This window comes from Saccopteryx bilineata, chromosome 1, assembly GCF_036850765.1.
Source record: "Saccopteryx bilineata isolate mSacBil1 chromosome 1, mSacBil1_pri_phased_curated, whole genome shotgun sequence".
In the NCBI taxonomy this organism is placed as follows: Eukaryota; Metazoa; Chordata; class Mammalia; order Chiroptera; family Emballonuridae; genus Saccopteryx; species Saccopteryx bilineata.
Window position 1 is genome coordinate 276,739,516 of NC_089490.1, and position 19,233 is coordinate 276,758,748.

Genomic DNA, 19,233 nt, shown 5'->3' on the forward strand with positions numbered 1-19,233 from the left:
TTCTTAACTCAAGAATTATTTTTGCATAAATCTGTAATTATGTTTATATACTGAAGACTTTTCTGTTTTCCTCACTCCTCCTCCTTATCATATATTACTTCCTCTAAGAAAATATAAAAGGACACGGGAGATAAATTTCTTATATTTGTTAGAAGAGCGAAACAAAGGAATCTAAAGAGCAAATTTTCACTTAGTACATAACTATTACAAGATGCAAGATTTTTTTTTTTTTTTTTTTGCATTTTTCTGAAGCTGGAAACAGGGAGAGACAGTCAGACAGACTCCCGCATGCGCCCGACCGGGATCCACCCGGCACGCCCACCATGGGGCGATGCTCTGCCCACCAGGGGACAATGCTCTGCCCATCCTGGGCGTCGCCATGTTGCAACCAGAGCCACTCTAGCGCCTGAGGCAGAGGCCACAGAGCCATCCCCAGCGCCCGGGCCATCTTTGCTCCAATGGAGCCTTGGCTGCGGGAGGGGAAGAGAGAGACAGAGAGGAAAGCGCGGCGGAGGGGTGGAGAAGCAAATGGGCGCTTCTCCTGTGTGCCCTGGCCGGGAATCGAACCCGGGTCCTCCGCACGCTAGGCCGACGCTCTACCGCTGAGCCAACCGGCCAGGGCCACAAGATGCAAGATTTTAAAACAACTTACTCATTACATACTTTTGTTATACTTAATTCTGTTTATTGTATAAAAGTATATATGAATCTAATATTAAATAAAAATTAAAATTAATTTTAAATTTATCACCCATAATTGTATACATGGTTATAAGGAAAACTACAGATCCTTTCTAGATCACCAGTCTATGAAGAAAGGGCTATTTCAAAATTATATTCTTTTTCTTATACTGAGTCCCATGAAAACCCATTTTTTCATGATATGAGTTCTGATGCCAGTATTCCTTCTTGTTACCAACGAACACCAGAGTTGTGAGAAAATAGTTTCCTTTGTAAATACTCCACCAATTCAAGTCTTGATTTTAGCGTTTCAATCTCATAATAGGGGATCTGTAATGGGAGGGAAAAAATTCATCATAACCCTTCACAGTCTGAGATTCCCCTGGGTCTTTTGGTCACTTGTCTGTGGTGCCCTCCCCATGGCAGATGTCAGCTCCTGGAGGGCAAAGACCATAGTAGCTTACTCATCTCAGAGGCCCAGAGCCTCAGCCGCACCTGGTACAGACGGGCTCAGTAGTCACAGAGCAGAGCGTGCAGAGAACTGGGGCTCTGGCCCTGCAGATGAGAATGAAAGGAGACCTTGACCTGGGAGCTGACGAGTGACCACAATCAGGCACTCAGAGTGGTGGGGACCAGTGTGGTGGTGGAGGCAGCCGGACAGAGTGAGGATGGATGGGGCTGGGGACAGGGAAGCAAGCACTGAGCGCAGAGAGTCTGGCTGCCAACAGACTAGAGGGCCTGGCGTGCCTAGATGTCCAGGAGCTCTGACTTTATCCTGTCAGCAATAAACAATAAAGTCTTCTGAACACACACTGGCACAATCAGTTTTAGGAAAATTAACCAGGGGATGTAATAACCAGAGAGGAAAGCAGAGGGCAGACCAGCTGGCAGCTTAGAGAAATGGGGAAGCTCCATGTCCACTCACTGTGGTTCCTCACCTAAGACCTTATGTGCTTTATGATGTAAACACAAATAGGCCTTATACATTAAGTGGTACTAAAGATACTGGTTTTAATGGACTATAGTGTCCATCTTTAGAGGGTACCAGGGAGAACAGACAGGAAGGGAAAGAGATGAGAAACATTAACTTATAGTTGCGGCACTTTTAGTTGTTCATTGATTGCTTTCTCATATGTGCCTGGGGGGGGGGCTCCAGCCAAACCAATGACCCCTTGCTCAAGCCAGTGACCTTGGGCTTCAAGACAGAGACCTCTGGGCTCAAGCCAGCGACCCAGCACTCAACCTGGTGAGCCTGTGTTCAAGCCAGATGAGCCCATGTTCAAGCTGGCGATCTCGGTTTCGAATCTGGGTCCTCAGTGTCCCAGGCCGACACTCTATCCACTGTGCCACCTATAGTGTCCATTTTTATCAGGGGGAAATTAAAACAGATATTGAACACAAGAAAACATACAGATGATGTATTATAAAATTGTACATTTGAAACCTATATAATTTTATTAACCAACATCACCCCCATAAATTCAGTAAAAATTAAAAAAGATAAAATGTTCTCCGCTTCAAAAAATAATAAAATTAAATTTTAAAAAGAGACTGAAGCCTAAGAAACAAAGTTGGCATATAAATTAGATGTCAGAGTTTGGTCCTTTGGGCTGGCCGACCACTTAGTATCCTGGAAAAGCAAATCTGAATTAGGAACTGCTTTTGGGGAACAAAAAGATGAAATCATACCTGAACAACTTGGTAACCAAGTAAGTGTAGGTGTCTCTGTTTAATAGCTTCCTTTCCCAGTAAATGTTTGCTATTCAAACAAAATCTTTTTGGACCATCAATACACAGTGCTACCCTGAAATTCAAAGAGAAAAAGCCAATTTTTAAAACAACCCCAAATAATGATATATTTTTGGTTAACAGAGTCTATTGGGATTTGCTTATTCCTATTTGCCAATACAATTTTCAAGTGGATAATGACTGTGTTATCCTTTAATCTGTTGAGGAAGCACTCAATTTTATTAATAGTGAGGTTCATAAAGTGTTACTAGTAGCTTCCAAAACTTGGATGCTGCAAAGCAGTGTTTTAATTTCCAGAAAGTTTATTTATTTCCACTTTCTTAAGAAAACAATCTTGTTTATTAACCTCAAGTCTTGTAACATTAACCACAATGGTCTTCTTTACCTTTTATATATGTCTTCATCAAATGTAAATGGTAATACAAATCCTTCTTCATCTAATTTAATTTCAACATCTGGTGAGAGAAGAAAGGAAAAATTCTTCGTGTGATACCCTCACAAACACTATCTTCCTTTTCTCCTTGTCCTGTTTTGAATTCTTCCACACTGCATTTACCAACTGGCTGAAGGCTGCAAAGTAATGACCACACCAGACAATGGTGAGAATTTTAATGCAATCATGTCTATGATCAACCAAGTCAGCCTTAAACTAAGGCTCAATGACACAAAAACAAGGAGTGGGTTCTCAGGTTATCTGGCATACAACAAGAACCATGCACACAACTGAACCTTCAGACAGTGAAGAAATCCTTTAAGTTAAGCAAAGTTAGACACCTAGCACACCGACCCTTTCATCACTGCAGCTCAGAGCTGCCAGGGAGGGAAAGCCTCCTGCACCCTTCCCTGTGGCCCTGAGTGTGGAAACTGCCCCTTCCTTCCCTGAGGTTCTGCCATCTCTCTGTAAAAGGAGCCTGTACAAGAGGGGAGTGAGATGTGACCTCCTGGAGCCTGTAAAACTGTCCTTTTTGAGCTGATTTTCTTTTACTCATTAATTCTTAAATATTGTAAGGGCAAAACAACTTGGACTCTAGTCAGTGCTGTCCAACAGAACTTTCACGATGATGGAAACGTTTATACTTCTGTTGTCCAATATGGCAGCTATGCGCCGCCTATGGCTATTGAACACTTGGAAGTGTGGCTAATGTAATTGAGGGACTAAACTTTGAATTTTCTTTTACACTGTAATCATTTCAAGTGTAAATAGCCACGTATACTAGCAGTTACCCTACTGGACAGCACTGGCCTATCGTATAACAGCAGCTAACCATTACTGAGCACTTACTGTACTCCAGGCATTACTCCACATGACGCCATATAATCCTTAACAAGTCTTTGAGGTCATTATTCTCTCATTTACAGAAAGAAGCATGCAGAAAAGGTTAAAAACTCTTCTCAAAGACATTCTGCTAGTATGTGGCTAAACCATGGGGACTCAAGCCCGGACAGTCTAGACTCCAAGCCCTACAGCTCACCTTTGTTCCAATGCACCTTTGGGGGAAGGGCCAGTCCATACTGTATTTCCAGACTTTCTATGGCTACTAAGTCCCAAATATTCCAAATGAGAACACAGGCTGAGGTTTAGTAAACAACAAAATTCCCTATTACTCACCTATTGTGTAATAATAGGGTGTTAACACTTTTGAGGCAAAATATAGTCTTGCTCCTAAAAGGTCAATCAGTCCAATCATCACAGATTTAAAAAGCTGGAAATCCATAGGTGTCTCCAGGGAGCGGCATGGAGTAAGAAATGATTTGACTTGATATTTAGGAAGAAGTTTTGGACCCTACAAATTGTTAAGTGCAAATATGAGACAGAAAAGTAAGATACAAAACCAACCACATAATAAAATGATGGCTACCTAAGTATAAAAGGCTGACCAAAATTACTTTATAGGCATGAATGATACTTTTCTGGGATTTAGGACAAATATTTTTTTGAAAATGACAATGCAAAATATCCTTGTTATAGTCCAGGTGCAAGAGTTCAGAATATATTTTAAATGTACTTTAAAAGTAGTCAGTGATCACCAAGAGTGAGGAAGGGAGGGAAAGGGAGGGAAGGGGAAGAGGGCGGGAGAAAACAATGTTATGTCATCTCAAGAAACATCCTGGGATCTTTGGAATTCTCAGAATTGCTTTAAGGGCCTTAAGAACACTCAACTGAAGTATTAACACTGAAACATGATAAAGGTGACATTTTAATTTAGAAAGAAAAGGACAGCTATGTGATAAGTGGTCCTAGCAATTGGTTATCCACCTGGAAAAGAACTAAGTTAAAGTTCTTCCACATATCAGACTATAATCAATTCCAGGTGGATTAAAGATCTAAATATAGTGAGTAGTAAGGAAAATAATATTTTAAAAATTTAGTAAAACATTTATAGATATTAGCTCAGGAGTGGTAAAATATTCTTAAGCAAAATAGAAAACCTAGACTTGAAGCTATAAAAAATGGGTATATCTGACTACAGAGACTTAAAATTTTCTGTAGAGCAAAGAGGCATCATAACCATTAAATCAAACCAAAAAAGTTAAAAACTAAATACATGCAACATGCATAACAGCTTAAATCTCTGTTTTACAATGCGCAAAACAACCCATTAAATAAATGAGCGAGAGGCTAAAAAGGCAATTCACAATACATGTAAATGACCAATAAACATTTGAAAATATGCTCAATTTCACCTTTGCTCACTAAAATCAATTTAAAAGCAGGACATAATACTCTCTTACAGAGTTGAATAAAAAATTAAAGGAACTAATGACACACTGGAACAGAAGCGGGAAGACATGGCTACCTCCATTCATTGCTGGGGAAATGTGACATGACATCCTCAGCTAGAGGAAAAAGAATCTGACAGTATTAAAGGAATATTAACCCAGTAACTCCACTTTCAGGAATCCAGTCTCCAGATTAAAGAAGCACAAAGGTTCCAGTATGAAAGGCTATACCAGTGTTTATTATAGCATTGCTGATAGTGATGAATACTGGAAAAAACCTGGAAGTCCATCAGTGGTGAAATGGTAGGATAAAGACCAGGAACTATGATGCCACTCTTAAAAGGAATGCATTAGATCTTTATGTATTGTCCTGATGACTGTCCATGAGGTACAGGCATAAAAGCAAATTGTACTTTGTCCCATTCCATGAAAAGAAAGAAAGCAGATAGTGTCTATGTGTTTGTGTACATTAGGACATAAAAACTGCTGTTAACACTGTTCTCCTTCAGGGATGGAAGGAGGTTGGGAGTAACTACTAATTATATGCTTAGTACTAACTGGTATCTTTCCATTCTTATACCTTATTCCCAAATGAGTTACTCTTAAATGTGGTTCAGCCAAGTACAAAGGGTCAGGCAGGGATGAGCACATCTGGAGATTCTGTGTTTGATTTTAAACCAGGTACATGATACCATTATGAGAATGAAACTTCAGAGAACCTAATGGGACGCACAAACTCTACCTCCATGAGAGCCTTGGCTTAAAAACATACCCGGGATGATTTAGAATCTGTTCAGTCCAGAGTCACTGTCATGCCCAACAGCTGTGGGGCTAACACCCTCAGCGTGGCTCTCCAAGTGCTGTGGATCAAACCTGGCAGCACTTGAGAAAACCTTCCAAGAAATCTTACATAGCAGGAAATGGGTCCTTCCAAGGACAAGAACAGAAGAGGGGTCCGTTCTTCAAAGAAATGGCTATCTGGTGGTCGCTAACTCCAAGTGAATAGTTCTGTTTTTTAATGAGGTTGAGACAGATCAAAAGAGAAGAAACTTAAGAAAAAGAACATGTCAAAGTGGGGGATTTGGGAAAGGGAACAAAAGAAAGCTGCCCCCATAGAGAAACAAAGCAACACACCTCATATTTTTACCTTATAGAAAGGGCATTCCAGGATCGAGGTTAAGAAAAGCTGGGTCAGTTGTGCTAGGCTCAGTCTATCCAAATACATTTCGTCACCTGAAATAAAAAGCATCCCAGTTATAAATCTGAATTTTGGTGTATGAAATGAGAAAAAAGAATAACATTCATTTACTCACTCTAATAAAATACTCTTAGATGGCATTATGAAAAGAACATGTTAGAATTATGCCTTCTTACTTGCCATCAATCCAATGTCATTTTAACTTCCAAGAACCGATGCTCCTAATGAGAGAATATGTACTTAAAAGGGACCAAATATACTGCTCACAAAAATTAGGGGATATTTTATAGCTTCATATTCATTTTGAAAATATCCCCTAATTTTTGTGAGCGGTATATATTGAATTAGTGGAAACTTCTTAGAAATTGATATTTTTAACATATTTGGTGGCTTTCAATTAAGATGAATACCATCCTCTCAAAACAAACTAACAAAAACAAAGAATTCTACAGTTGCTCTAACATGTTACTGTGTCTGTTACCACTGCCATCTCCAAAGCCCCCCCCCCCCACACCCATAATACTGTTTCTCAGCTAGGGCAGTAGTCAGTTTACCCGAATCTGTTTTTCTCACTTGATGCAATGGTGTAGCATTCTTTAACTCTGCATTTATACTACCTGCAACTTCAGATGTCTTCTTTAGTTTATTATGAAAGAAGGCAAAGCATTGCTCAGTGTAAGAGATATTGTACATATGTGACTAGAAAACATCACACATTTCACGGGTTAATTTTTTCAGTCTCAGAAGTTACAACCAACTCACCTTGCAGCCGTTGAAGAAAATAAGGGCTGAATATTTTTGCCATAAAGTTGACTGGATGGCATTCAATAAGCGAACACGAATGGAGAAGTTTCAGTAATGTTTTGGGAGGAAAAGAATTGAAATGAGTACATAACACATCTTCTAGCTTTCTAAACAAAGCAGAGGCATTTGGTGGCAAATAATTGAGTTTTCCAAATGGTTCAATCAACTCAGAAATCTGATTTGGTGAAAATTTTTCTGAATGGCAAACAAAAGTTTCTGCTACTGCATTCAGGATGGGTTTTGAAAGGATCTCTTTTCTACTGCAATACCCCATGACTTTGCTGACAACCTCGGGCTCCAAAGTAAGAGAGAGTGATGCTACATGCTGCTCCAGGGATGTTATAAAAAACCTGTCATGGTGTCCAAAGTATATGAAAGCCTCTAAGACTTTCCCGAGCTCTTCATTAGTGAAACGAGGGATATGTCTCACAACATATTTACCCAATTTTATAACCAGAGGAAGTGCCTGAGTTTGATCGAGAACCACTAGGGCATTGAGCATTTGGCTCATTGATTTAGGACTCAGGTTGGAAACTATTGACAGAGAAAAGTTGTTTATCTTATTTAGAAACATCTGGTGTTGGTCCACTTTTTCAGCACAGGTTTGTAGTATTCTATACAGGGCCACAATATCTTCAGGGGTAAATTCTTCCAACCTTTCACCTTGCAATTGATACATAATTTGGTCTAGTGTTGCACAACCTGGACCTTGTAGTTTAAGCAGACATTCTGCAAAAACACAAAGACTATGAACTTCCAGGCTACCCCTTGTGAGCCGATGTTTGCATTCTACCACCAGATTCAGTAACAAGCTACTTTGGGGATCCACACACAACAGAATAAGGGCATGTAAAGCAGTCACCAAACTGGTGTTTGACAGAGTTGAGGGTTCCTGTTCAAACTGAATGCATAAAGCTTGAAACATGTGGTTCTCTAGTATTTCCTTTGGCAACTTCTGATCACCTTTTTTCCCCACTTCACAAATCCGTTGTAAGGCTCCTGCTGCCATAGTATCAGACAAAGTCTGCAGCGAGCTTATAAAACTTAGCACTTCTTCTGATGAAGTCAAGTTTTTCAGTCTCCTGTAAAACATTTGCTCGTCCATGTTTGTGAGATTTTGTTCAAAACTGTCCCAATCTTGTACTTGAGGGAACACTGGCTCACCAACTGGATGAAGGTCATTTCCATTTTCTGAATGAAACTTTTTACAACAGGCATGATGGAACCTGACCCTGAAAGGCCCAGGCTGTAGTGAACAGAAGACCCATGGGCACAGACGCTCCTTGACTGCCTTGTGAACATGATTTACAGGTTGCGTTTTCATAGCGGACAGAGCTCCGTGTATCCGAAAATCGGATAGATGACAAAGATTCCTCCGCAAGGTAATTAAAGCCATGCCATCGGATTCTCCACTCTTGATTTATAACTAAATGTAGGAGTAAAAAACATGGTCAAATACATTGAGAAAATGACTCATCAATAGTTATGATACCAAGGTTCAATACCACAAATAAGTGATTTCCCACTAAGTACCAGAAGAGCCGAGTCACTGCATCCTAATGCTTAGAAAAGTGGCTAGCATCTAACAATACTAATGCCCACCGTTTCCCAAGCGCTGTTGTGCTTTTACACGTACTAAATTAGTGCTCCCAACAGCTCAAAGAAATAGCATTTTTATAATTTCGCAGGTGAGGAAACTGAAACGCAAGAAACGCAAGCAAGTGACTTTATGCACTTTACACAGCTAGTGAGAGTCAAAGATAGACCTGGAGTTTGAAAAAAGGCAATGTAGACATAAAAACGCGTTTTAGAAGTTGGTCAGTGGAAGGCACTACGTTTGGTTAAAACTATTTTCCATCAGCGGCTGGGAGACCCCAGGGCGATAGTCAAGTTTTGGTGGAGCCAAAAGTCAAACCGGATTATACAAGGGTTGGGGGTGGGGGTGTCAGTGTCCCTATTGCCCGTATAGTTCAAAGCTCAACTGTAATAATAATTGAAAAAAGGCAAAGGGTCAAGAGGCCAAAATTCCTGTAGGTGAATGTAAAACAAAAGATTAAAAAAATATATGCTTAAAAGGCCCTGAGGGTTTGGTTTCCTTGAAAATTAGGATTAAGGAAGAAAAAAAGTCTATCTTGGCAAATGGCAGGAAAAAATAAAATAAAAAATATTAAAACAATGCAGGTCAATGAAGGGGAAAGACGGGGGCGGGGTGGCCTTCTAGACCTAAACACCCCGCTGTGAGATTTAGGGAAACGACTGTGCACGCAGTGGGGACTGGGAGCCCTGAGGGCTGCGTCCTCCTTAGAATGAAACGACACCAGGGACCCGACGACCTGCGCTCAAGCACCAGGCGGGAGCGGCGGCCTTAGAAGAGCTGGACGGGCAAGGGCACCACGGGCACTTAACGACGCCATGGGCCCAAGACACCGAGCTCTATGCCCGCGCGGACACCTACCGACCTCAGCCCGCCGAAGCCCCGAGCAGCTCCTGGAGGCACCGGAGCCTCGTGAGCCTCCGTACACGCACGCCGCAGCGAATGCGAGCAAACCGACGCTCGAGCGGGAACAGGAGGCCGCTCCCACGTCCGGCGCTGTGATTGGTCCAGCTCCCTCCGAGTTTTCTATTGGTATTGGTCTCGGCCGCTGTGACAGAGTGCGCAGGCGCTGGAGCTAAGGCCGCGGTCCCACGCTCTCCAGGCATCCTTGGTTCGGCGTCCCTGGGTGGGTACTCTGTAGCCTCTGCATCTCGGTCTGGCTCAGCACGGGCGGAGGGGGAGGCGGCCCCGGGTCGGTGAGGGTACTAGCCTCCGCGCCCTGTCGTTCCTATCCCGGCCGGGCTCTGCGCGCCCTGGTCGATCAGTAACCTGGCGCCCGTGGGCTGAAGGCCGGAGACGGGCTGCGCCGGCGACCCGGTGACCTCCTCGGCACCTCCCGGCGTTTGCGTTAGCGGAGCTGGACCCAGGTCGCTGTGGTCCCTCCTCCGTCCGTATCTTTCTTCTGAACTCTTCTAGATAGGGGTGAAGGGCCCAGTGGGGGCGCGGGGACACGGGGACACGATGCGGTGTCGGGAGCTGGCGCTCAGGAGTGTTCCGAGCGCGGTCCGGGGGAGAGGGTGTCTTGCTCCACCGCTTCTCCGCCTGCCCTGCTCTGCATGCCGGGAACCGCCTCTGAGAAACGTGGGGAGCAGTACCTATTTTGTAAGGTGACTAGAGGATGAAAGGATTCGGTTCTTTTTCTGAAGCCCAGGAAGTGTTGCAGGTGCTTAGTTATAATAGTAATAAGCGGTGGCGTTTCTATTACTATTCTTCACAGTTCTCAGTGAGCCCTAAATGTGTAGTGTCTTCATATATTCTCGTTTACGCATTCCTTGATTGTTTATTTTATCGAGCATCCGCTGTCTGCCAGGCGCCGTGCTGTTCCCTTAGCGTCCCTAATTAACATGTTCCCTAACGCGATTCTTTTACGTTTTAATTTCTTTGCTGCTGAATTTGTCCTTAGACGGAACTGACCAGAGGAGCATAAAATTACTGTGGTTCATTTACGGAAAGCCAAGCTTTTGATTTGGGTTTCTGATTAAGTTTTTCCCTACAAACTGACAGCCCCCTGGTTATAGACACTGAATGAGTATGAGGAGAAGTCTGTAAGTGTCCTGTATTTTATTACTGGTTTCTCTTCAGGAAAAATGTGTGTACTGACTGGTAAAACAATTGAGTGGATTAGATATATGTGCTTTCTATCTATACACATTTAAGTACAAACATATGCACTTACATATATTTAGTGTTGAAATAAAAAGTACTTAAGTTTATTGCTAGTTTATTTAGCATTAGAATCTAGTTTGTCCCAAGACTCCTACAATTTTAATGGATTTTTTTTTTTTTACCTTTTTTAAAAGAGCAAGTAAAAAACTGTCAGATTTATTGAACAGTGCCATGTCTCAGCCCTTGCTCAGGTGCTTTGCTTCTGTCGGTCTTTGTCAGCAGACATTTCTGTGAGTATCCCCACTTGGATACTCACAGGTGGGGGAGCTGAGGCTCAGATCCTCTGGGGGGCTTACTTTCATTTTTGCAGTTGTGAGTGACCCACCCTAGATTGAAGCCCAGGTAGTCTGACCCCAGAATGATTTCTGAGCCATGGAGTTAGAGGAGTTAGAGCTTCATTCCTCTGTTCTCCCTAGTCTGATACATTCTCTTTTTACGATTCCTTGAGAATTAATGCTAACAAGCAAATTCAGAGACGTGTATTTCAATTTTGTTTGTATATTGTTGGAGTCTTTTCTTTTTAAGATTATGGGGGAGAATTAATACCTGAAGATTGTTACTACTTTATTATTTATTTATTTATTTATTGACAGAGACAGAAGAGAGAGTCAGAGAGAGGGACAGATAGGGATAGACAGACAGGAAGGGAGAGAGATGAGAAACATCAATTATTCATTGTGGCACTTTAGTTGTTCATTGATTTGTTTCTCATATGTGCCTTGACCGTGGGGCTACAGCAGATCGAGTAACCCCTTAAGCCAGAGACCTTGTGTCCAAGTTGCTGAGCTTTGCTCAAAACAGATGAGTCCGCATTCAAGCTGGCAACCTCGGGGTCTCGAACCTGGGTCCTCTGCATCCCATTCTGACGCTCTATCCCAGGGGTCCCCAAACTATAGCCTGCAGGCTGCATGCGGCCCCCTGAGGCCATTTATCCGGCCCCCTCTGCACTTCCTGAAGGGGCCCCTCTTTCATTGGTGGTCAGTGATGCTGCAAAGTGCAGCGTCGCTTACGTAGAGTACTACTTCCGGTGACGCGGGATGCACACGTTATGGCTCCGAAGCGCGTCATATCATTTGTTATGGCTAGCAGTGACAAATATGGGGCAGGACATTGACCATCTCATTAGCCAAAAGCAGGCCCATAGTTCCCATTGAAATACTGGTCAGTTTTTTGATTTAAATTTACTTGTTCTTTATTTTAAATATTGTATTTGTTCCGTTTTGTTTTTTTACTTTAAAATAAGATATGTGCAGTGTGCATAGGGATTTGTTCATAGTTTTTTTTATAGTCCGGCCCTCAAACGGTCTGAGGGACAGTGAACTGGCCCCCTGTGTAAAAAGTTTGGGGACCCCTGCTCTATCCACTGCAGCACCGCCTGTTCAGGCTGTTTACTACTTTATTAAAAAGAGATTCCTTTTTCCTTTTTTAATTTTTCAAAGAAAATCACTTTCTCTCTTTTTCATTTTCCAGTGTAACTGTTCTAGGTATAACATATGCCTGGAGGCGATGAGTAGGTTTTTGTTACTGTATGCTACACAGCAAGGACAGGCAAAGGCCATAGCAGAAGAAATATGTGAAAAGGCAGTTACACATGGATTTTCTGCAGATCTTCACTGTATTAGTGAATCAAAAAAGGTAAAAGCTGTTATTCCTGTGCTTTTTACTATTTTATGCTTTGAAGGACTGCTATTAAATAACAAAGTTGGACTTTAAATGCCACCATAATTCCTTTTTTTTTTATTTATTTTTTTTCTGAAGTGAGAAACGGGAAGGCAGTCAGGCAGACTTCTGCAGTCACCTGACAGGGATCCACCGGCATGCCCACCAGGAGGCGATGCTCTGCCCATTTGAGGCATTGCTTCGTTGTGGCCAGATCCATTCTAGTACCTGAGGTGGAGGCCATGGAGCCATCCTCAGCGCCCAGGCCAACTTTGCTCCAGTGGAGCCTTGGCTGCGAGAGGGGAAGATAGAGACCGAGAGGAAGGAGAGGGGGAGGGGTGGAGAAGCAGATGGGCGCTTCTCTTGTGTGCCCTGGCCAGGAATCAAACCCAGGACTTCCACATGCCAGGTTGACGTTCTACCGCTGAGCCAACCGGGCTAGGGCCAATCCTTTTTGTAATACTCAGAAATTTATTTTATCAAGTGTATCTGTATCTATTTGAATGAGACTAAACTGTCTCAGAAACTGAAACGATTACTCAAGCAATATGGAAGTAGCAGTCTTTCCTTGTTTACTTCACAGGTGGCTGGGAGAACAGCTGAGCTGCATGTGTTCATATGCACATGTGTGCTTTCCACCTCCTGAACCCCAGGGCCCCACTTGTATTTGTCCAAAATAAAGACCTTGCCATTCGTGTCAGAGTTCTCCAAGTGACTTGGCAATTAATTATTTTGTAAAACAATTTAAAGTAAAAAGATAAGGATCTGAAAAAGACTCAGCTTCCTTAGGTCAGGCACTACTTGCTCTGTGGGCGTCTTTACTGCAGGATATATAAGAGCTTAACATTTCTGTGTTCTTAGAGTTAGTTCTTTTGAGACTTCCAGATTTTACTGTTTTATATAAATTAGGTCATAGCAACTAGTAGGGACTTTTGTACAAGCAGCACAAGCTAATGTCCCAGCTACTAAGCAGAATTCAGTTCGGTACTTCAAAATCTCTCCTATCTCGTACTCTCACTCAAGTTCACCACCTCGTGTGGCGCTTTGCCCATGTCCTAAAATAATTTTTTTGCACATGTCTAGATTAAAAACTCAGCACATAGAAAGAAAACTTTCTAGCTCCATTATACATCAGGGCCAAGGTGATCCCTAATGTAGTCACCCATTAGGGAGCATCCTAGAAGACACTGCCAATCCACAGGTTTTGTAATTCTACAGTAACTTCAGAGTAAATTTACATTGCAGGTGCCACATGATAAATATAACCTGAAACTGTTACAGAAACAAGGTTATCATTAATTTAACCCTGATTTGGACTTTGGGACTCCTCACCACCTGGATCACCAGCTATCTGAAAGTTAGGCAAGTAGTTAAGGTCCCTCAGTACCATGCTAGAAACAGTGTTTGTTCTCCCCAGCTGAGTGCTTTCTCCAGTTCTTGATCCAAGTTTGTTTTTTCTTGATTCAAGTTTAAATAGCTCTCTACCTCCTAGATCATATAAGTCCTTTGCAAGGTGAAGTTATTTTAACAAACTGCAAAGAATTTAATGCGCAACTTGCGAAGTGCCCTAGAAGTGTTGAATCTCTTGGTAAAGTGTTAGTTCAAATCCTCATCTGTTATATTCACATGGAAAGTAAAGTAAATTTCTTTGAACCAAACTAGATGATATTCATGAGAGTAGAGGGCATGGAATCACAGATTGAAACAATGGAGTGCTCTATTTGGGATATTTAAAGTTAGGTGAAAATTAGAATGAAGAAGCTTGATTTTAATATTTGGAAACACTGATGATCTCAGAGTATCACTGCTGAAGTTCTCAGGTCTCTGAAACCCTGAGGGGGTGGTAACCAGGTTTCCTGGTAGCTGAGGAGTAACAATTTACCTTCCCAAGTTGAAAGTATTCTGCGTGCCTCTCTGCCTTTATGCATATGCAGTACTGATGACCGTTTTAGACAGAAAGCTAACTAAGCTGATTGTGTTGTCAAACTACACATAGCAGTTGATCTCTGACATGACGTTCTTGTTTTGTAGTATGATCTAAAAACTGAAACAGCACCTCTTGTTATGGTAGTTTCTACCACGGGCACAGGAGACCCACCTGACACAGCCCGCAAATTCGTGAAGGAAATAAAGGACAAGACGCTGCCAGTTGACTTCTTGGCTCACCTGTGGTATGGATTATTAGGTGTGTCCTATATTTTCTGCTCTTACTGTACTGTTTCCACTCATTAGCTTTAATTCAGGTAGCTGAATGTATCCATTAAACCATAATACAGTGTGGGGCAATAGTAGATTTATAGTTTGTATGGAAGATGATATAATAATTAATAAACAATACAAGAATAAATTCTATGTTTTGCAGACTCACAACTGTAAACCTATTTTTGCCTCACCCTATACATAATTGTATGGGCTTTGTTTTTTATATAAATACATATGTGATCTTTAATTGTAAGTAATGTACTTTGTTCTATGAAGGCTTCACCCACAACACCTCTGCAGAGCCCCTTGAGTAGCATTCTTAACTGCAGGTGCACATCAGATGCAGGCATAAAACATTTGCAGAATATTAGTGGCTAGTCCCACCCCAGACCTGCTAAAACGGAATTCCCAAAGAAGCAACCAACCCTGCATGCTGTTTTATTTTTGTTTTCTTTTTTAAAAAAGCTCCCAGGTGGATCTGATATCTTCCCCAAGAACCATTCTCCTAGGTTGGTGGTTTTGTTTTTTATTTTTTTCACTTGTAAAATTATTTTATTGGTGTAAATATACATATGAATAAAATACCTTTAGCTTGTCATGTAAGTGGTTATTTGTGAGATGTCTTAAGGAGAGCAGTATTTTTTACAGGTGTCAAAGTGTACTCTCTTAAAACCACACATTGAAAGCTAATATGCAGACAGAAATTGAAAAACACAAATACCCGTAAACCCTCATTCCAGTCAACTATATACAGAGCATCCTTGGGTTATGACAGTGATGTAACCCGGATTTTGGTGTAAGTCGAAAAACACCCTAGCCTAAGTCACTTACCTAACCTAACACAGTTGTAAAATCATATTCTAGAACATAAAAACACAGCTAAACCACAGAAAAAGGAAAATGACATAAATATACTGTACACTGTACTGTATTCATTCTTTCTCCACACGCAACCAAACTAGTTCGCTTATATAGTTCATAAATATGACGCTAATAGCGTAAGCCAGAACACTCACCTCTCAGTTTTTTTAAGTTTTATGGGAGTTAGCGTCATAAACACAAAATGTTGTATGTTGAGAATGCCCTAACCTGAGGACCCCATGTACATTAATCTGGGCACATGGGAAAAACAGCCTCAGCCTCTTACTCTGTTGTCACTGTGTATGCTGATGGGGTGTCCAAGGTCATGACCACATTTGGAATGCATAGTTCCACATCAGGAAGGAAGATGTTCCCCATGGGACAATGTAGAAGCCATTCCCAAGTCCTAAGATACATAATTTATGATTTATTAGTTTCTTTGTTAATGCAATCACAATATGCAAACAAGAGTAAATTGTTCTGAGTCTAGTGCAGATTTGACAGAGGCACATGGAGCAGGACCCCACCATCACCTGGGCGGTGTTCTTGTGCGAGTGAGTGTCCAGTCATCTCGTTTACCTGCAAACACTCATCCTGCAGGGCAGACAGAAGCTGCCTCAGAGAAATTTATTAGGACCCACAGGGTACTTGCTGGCATTTGTTGAAGGTGTATGAAAGAATACTTAGAAATTAAATGCCATGGGCTGGGAGAAGCCTACACAAATATGCTTTGATTACCAAGAAATGGATCTGTTTTTGTTTTCAAAATGAAAAAGAAAAAAAGGAAGGAAAGGAGAGGAAAAGTAAAGAAAAAGCACAAAGAAGAGCACCTGTGAAAAAGAGGTACTGCCTTGGTTCCCCTGAGGCTGACCAAGCACCCTGCACATGGATTTCTGTGGGGGTGGTAGTTCAGTCCTGGCCTCATTGGGATCAGCTGGAGTTTTCATTGAATTCCGTTGCTTGGGTCCACCTCCTGTGATTCTGATTTAATTATTCTGAGGGAGGGCCCTGGTATCAATATTGTTAAAAGCTCCTGGGTTAAAAAACACTGGTCTAGGCTTCTATGAAGTGTAAATTAAAATGTTAAGATAAAGGATCAGAAAGACCAGCTCAGCAAGGTATGACAGGCGGGACTCAGGTCCATTTTCCTGGCTTGTGATCCGTGTTCATCCTAGAGAATTATTCTGGTGGGAGTGTATCCAGTAAGGACGGACTATACTGATTAGTCACTGATTGGAAATTGTAGATTATGACCCTGGCTAGGGTCTGTACTGCATTACATATTCAAAAGAATGTTTTGAAGTATTTATATTTTTTTAAATTCAGGGTTTTCTAATTTCTTTATTTTTAAGCGTGAACATGTATGTATTACTTTAAACTTTCTCAAAAAATCATTAAAAAGGAAAGACTGAAGCCCATCCAACCATTATAGTTCATCTTGGGCTCATAAATGGACCCACTACTTGCTCACCCTATTCTTTTTGGGAATATGCATGGGAATAATTAAAAAACTGAGAAATTTAAACTTCTAATTTTTAATTTTCAACCAAGTATGAATATATTAGCCTGTTTGCTTATCAGGAAACATAGAAGCAATTCTTAATTTATCCAACACAGAAACATAGTGAGTGATTGTTTATGTTATAAATGTACTTTCTATGCTTTATGTTCAGAGTCAGTAAACCCTGCAAAGGACCAGAGGGTGAGTGTTTTAGGCTTTGCGGCCATGTGGTCTCTGTAACCGCTGCTCAGCTCTGCTGTGGGCGCTAGAACACCGCCGAGACAGTGTGTGAACAAATGGGTTTGACTGGGCGCCAGTGAAGCTTTATTTAGAAAGAAAGACGTGTATTTGGCCCACAGTCTATAGTTTGCCCACCCTGCTCTGGATCGGAAAAGTCTGAAAATACAGAAATGATGTTTTTAAACTTAATCCTTATTTTAAGATTCCCATATTTTTATAGATTTATGGAAACTAGAATGTGAAAAACAATTTCTTTTAACAGTGGCCAAGAAGTATTTGTTGTTTCAGTGTGTTTGCTGCTTTTGCATTATAAAAAAGAAGAAAATTATTTCATACTTAGTATTACTCAAAAAATAAGAAAATGTGAAGCTATACATTATTTCTTGCTCCATCAAAAAGGGCACAAATGGTATTAAATATTTTATTTGTATAATTCTTTAAATTTAAAGCTTATTGTGCACTGATAACCTTCCTGGGCTTTTTAGGTCTGGGTGATTCAGAATACACGTACTTCTGTAATGGGGGGAAAGTCATTGATAAACGACTTCAGGAGCTTGGTGCCCAGCACTTCTATGACACTGGACATGCGGATGACTGTGTGGGGTAAGAGCAATGTACTTCTCTGTCATTTCCGGGAACCCTGTCAGTACAAGATGAAAGAAAGCAAGATTTTTTTGTATGTGCTGTTGGACAATTACAAAAGGTGTCCCAGTACACCTTTTCAGTTCGGGTCCGTCATTGCCTGAGGCTCTGATGCTTTGGGTCTTCTCCGTGACTCAGCACGTGTTCTTGATGGAGACGGAGTTCGACCACGTTTTCTTGCGTGTTGCCTTTTAGTTTTGCCCGTTTCCATTTGGCTTCTTTCTTCTAAAACCTCATTGACATTAAATGATTATCTTGTATTAGCTATTTAATTGCTAACTCCTTATATGAGTCCATTGGGCTTATCACTTTCCATATTTTCTCTTCAGATGCTTTCAGTTTCCCTGTTGATTTATTAGATTGGGTATTAAAATTTTTGAATGTATATTTCAGCTGTGTGTCTTAAATTTTCAATTTAACTACCTTACTTGAATTTTCTCTTCTCTAGAATTAAAGTACTTTCAAAAATACATTCTGGTTTAATGAACCACCACATTGGAGGGGTTAAGAATCCAGACTGGAGTCCAGATACCCGAGTTTGAATCCCTGACCGCTCCCCTACTGACTGAAACCTTGGTCACATTGCTTAAACTTTTCGTGCTTCTGTTTCTCCCTCTGTGAAATAGATAATAATAGGATGTATTATGTATGGTTCTCAGAAGGATCAAAGGAATTAATATAGGTTGTCCTCTTAGTGACAATAGTGAGCACTCAGTGAACATTAGCTCTCTCTGGTTGATTACTGTTGTCATATTTCTGTGTTGTAAGACTTTTTTTTCAATGTAGCTGTCATTATTGAACCTATAATTTTATATACTTGCTTTACCAAAGGTTCCTGGGGGTTGCATTCAATTGTATAAGCAAATTTTGCTATGTACTATGTATATATGACTATGTACTATGTGAACACCTAATGAAGACAATGAAATTATACTCATAATAATACAGATTCTAAAATGTGCTTTTTCTTTTCTTTTTTTTTTCCAATTTTTTCTTTTTGAAACTGGAAACGGGGAGAGACAGACACCCGCATGCGCCCAACTGGGGTCCATCCGGCACGCCCACCAGGGGCGACACTCTGCCCACCAGGGGGCGTCGCTCTGCCGCGACCAGAGCCACTCTGGCACCTGGGGCAGAGGCCAAGGAGCCATCCCCAGCGCCCAGGCCATCTTTGCTCCAGTGGAGCCTCGGCTGCGGCTGCGGGAGGGGAAGAGA

At 41.4% G+C, this 19,233-nt stretch overlaps 2 protein-coding genes across 5 annotated transcripts in view; one reads left to right on the forward strand and one right to left on the reverse strand.

Moving 5' to 3' along the window:
* Nucleotides 1–685: 685 nt before the first annotated feature.
* Nucleotides 686–9,670, reverse strand: FASTKD3 (FAST kinase domains 3). 3 transcript variants are annotated; one of them, XM_066243494.1, is made up of 7 exons: nt 9,613–9,670; nt 7,112–8,579; nt 6,299–6,384; nt 4,040–4,214; nt 2,816–2,885; nt 2,371–2,485; nt 686–1,011 (listed from the first exon to the last, which is right to left on the reverse strand). In XM_066243494.1, exons 2-7 carry the CDS (start codon nt 8,547–8,549, stop codon nt 913–915), a joined length of 1,983 nt encoding a protein of 660 aa, XP_066099591.1. In that variant the 5' UTR covers nt 8,550–8,579; nt 9,613–9,670; the 3' UTR covers nt 686–912. The 3 variants fall into 3 exon arrangements, 2 of the variants coding, with proteins under 2 accessions (XP_066099591.1, XP_066099601.1); XM_066243504.1 differs by having other exon boundaries at nt 9,609–9,670; XR_010727121.1 differs by lacking the exon at nt 686–1,011 and having other exon boundaries at nt 2,407–2,485; nt 2,816–3,000.
* A 135-nt stretch (nt 9,671–9,805) lies between these two features.
* The window catches only part of MTRR (5-methyltetrahydrofolate-homocysteine methyltransferase reductase), a 43,577-nt gene continuing 34,149 nt past the window's right edge, over nt 9,806–19,233 (forward strand). For both annotated transcript variants that reach the window (XM_066243538.1, XM_066243546.1), the window contains exons 1-4: nt 9,806–9,873; nt 12,384–12,548; nt 14,604–14,757; nt 17,862–17,979. In XM_066243538.1, the coding sequence (XP_066099635.1) occupies nt 12,420–12,548; nt 14,604–14,757; nt 17,862–17,979 (401 nt within the window). In that variant the 5' untranslated portion in view covers nt 9,806–9,873; nt 12,384–12,419. The remainder of the gene's footprint in view (nt 9,874–12,383; nt 12,549–14,603; nt 14,758–17,861; nt 17,980–19,233) is intronic.

What these genes read in the sequence shown, in the direction of transcription:
- FASTKD3 (XM_066243494.1), bottom strand. Translation starts at nt 8,549, where the DNA reads ATGGCTTTAATTACCTTGCGGAGGAATCTTTGTCATCTATCCGATTTT. An exon ending in ACCCTATTATTACACAATAG is followed by an intron (nt 2,886 to 4,039) that starts GTGAGTAATAGG and finishes TTCTCTCACCAG; the next exon opens with ATGTTGAAATTAAATTAGAT. An exon ending in GATGAAGACATATATAAAAG is followed by an intron (nt 2,486 to 2,815) that starts GTAAAGAAGACC and finishes TTTGAATTTCAG; the next exon opens with GGTAGCACTGTGTATTGATG.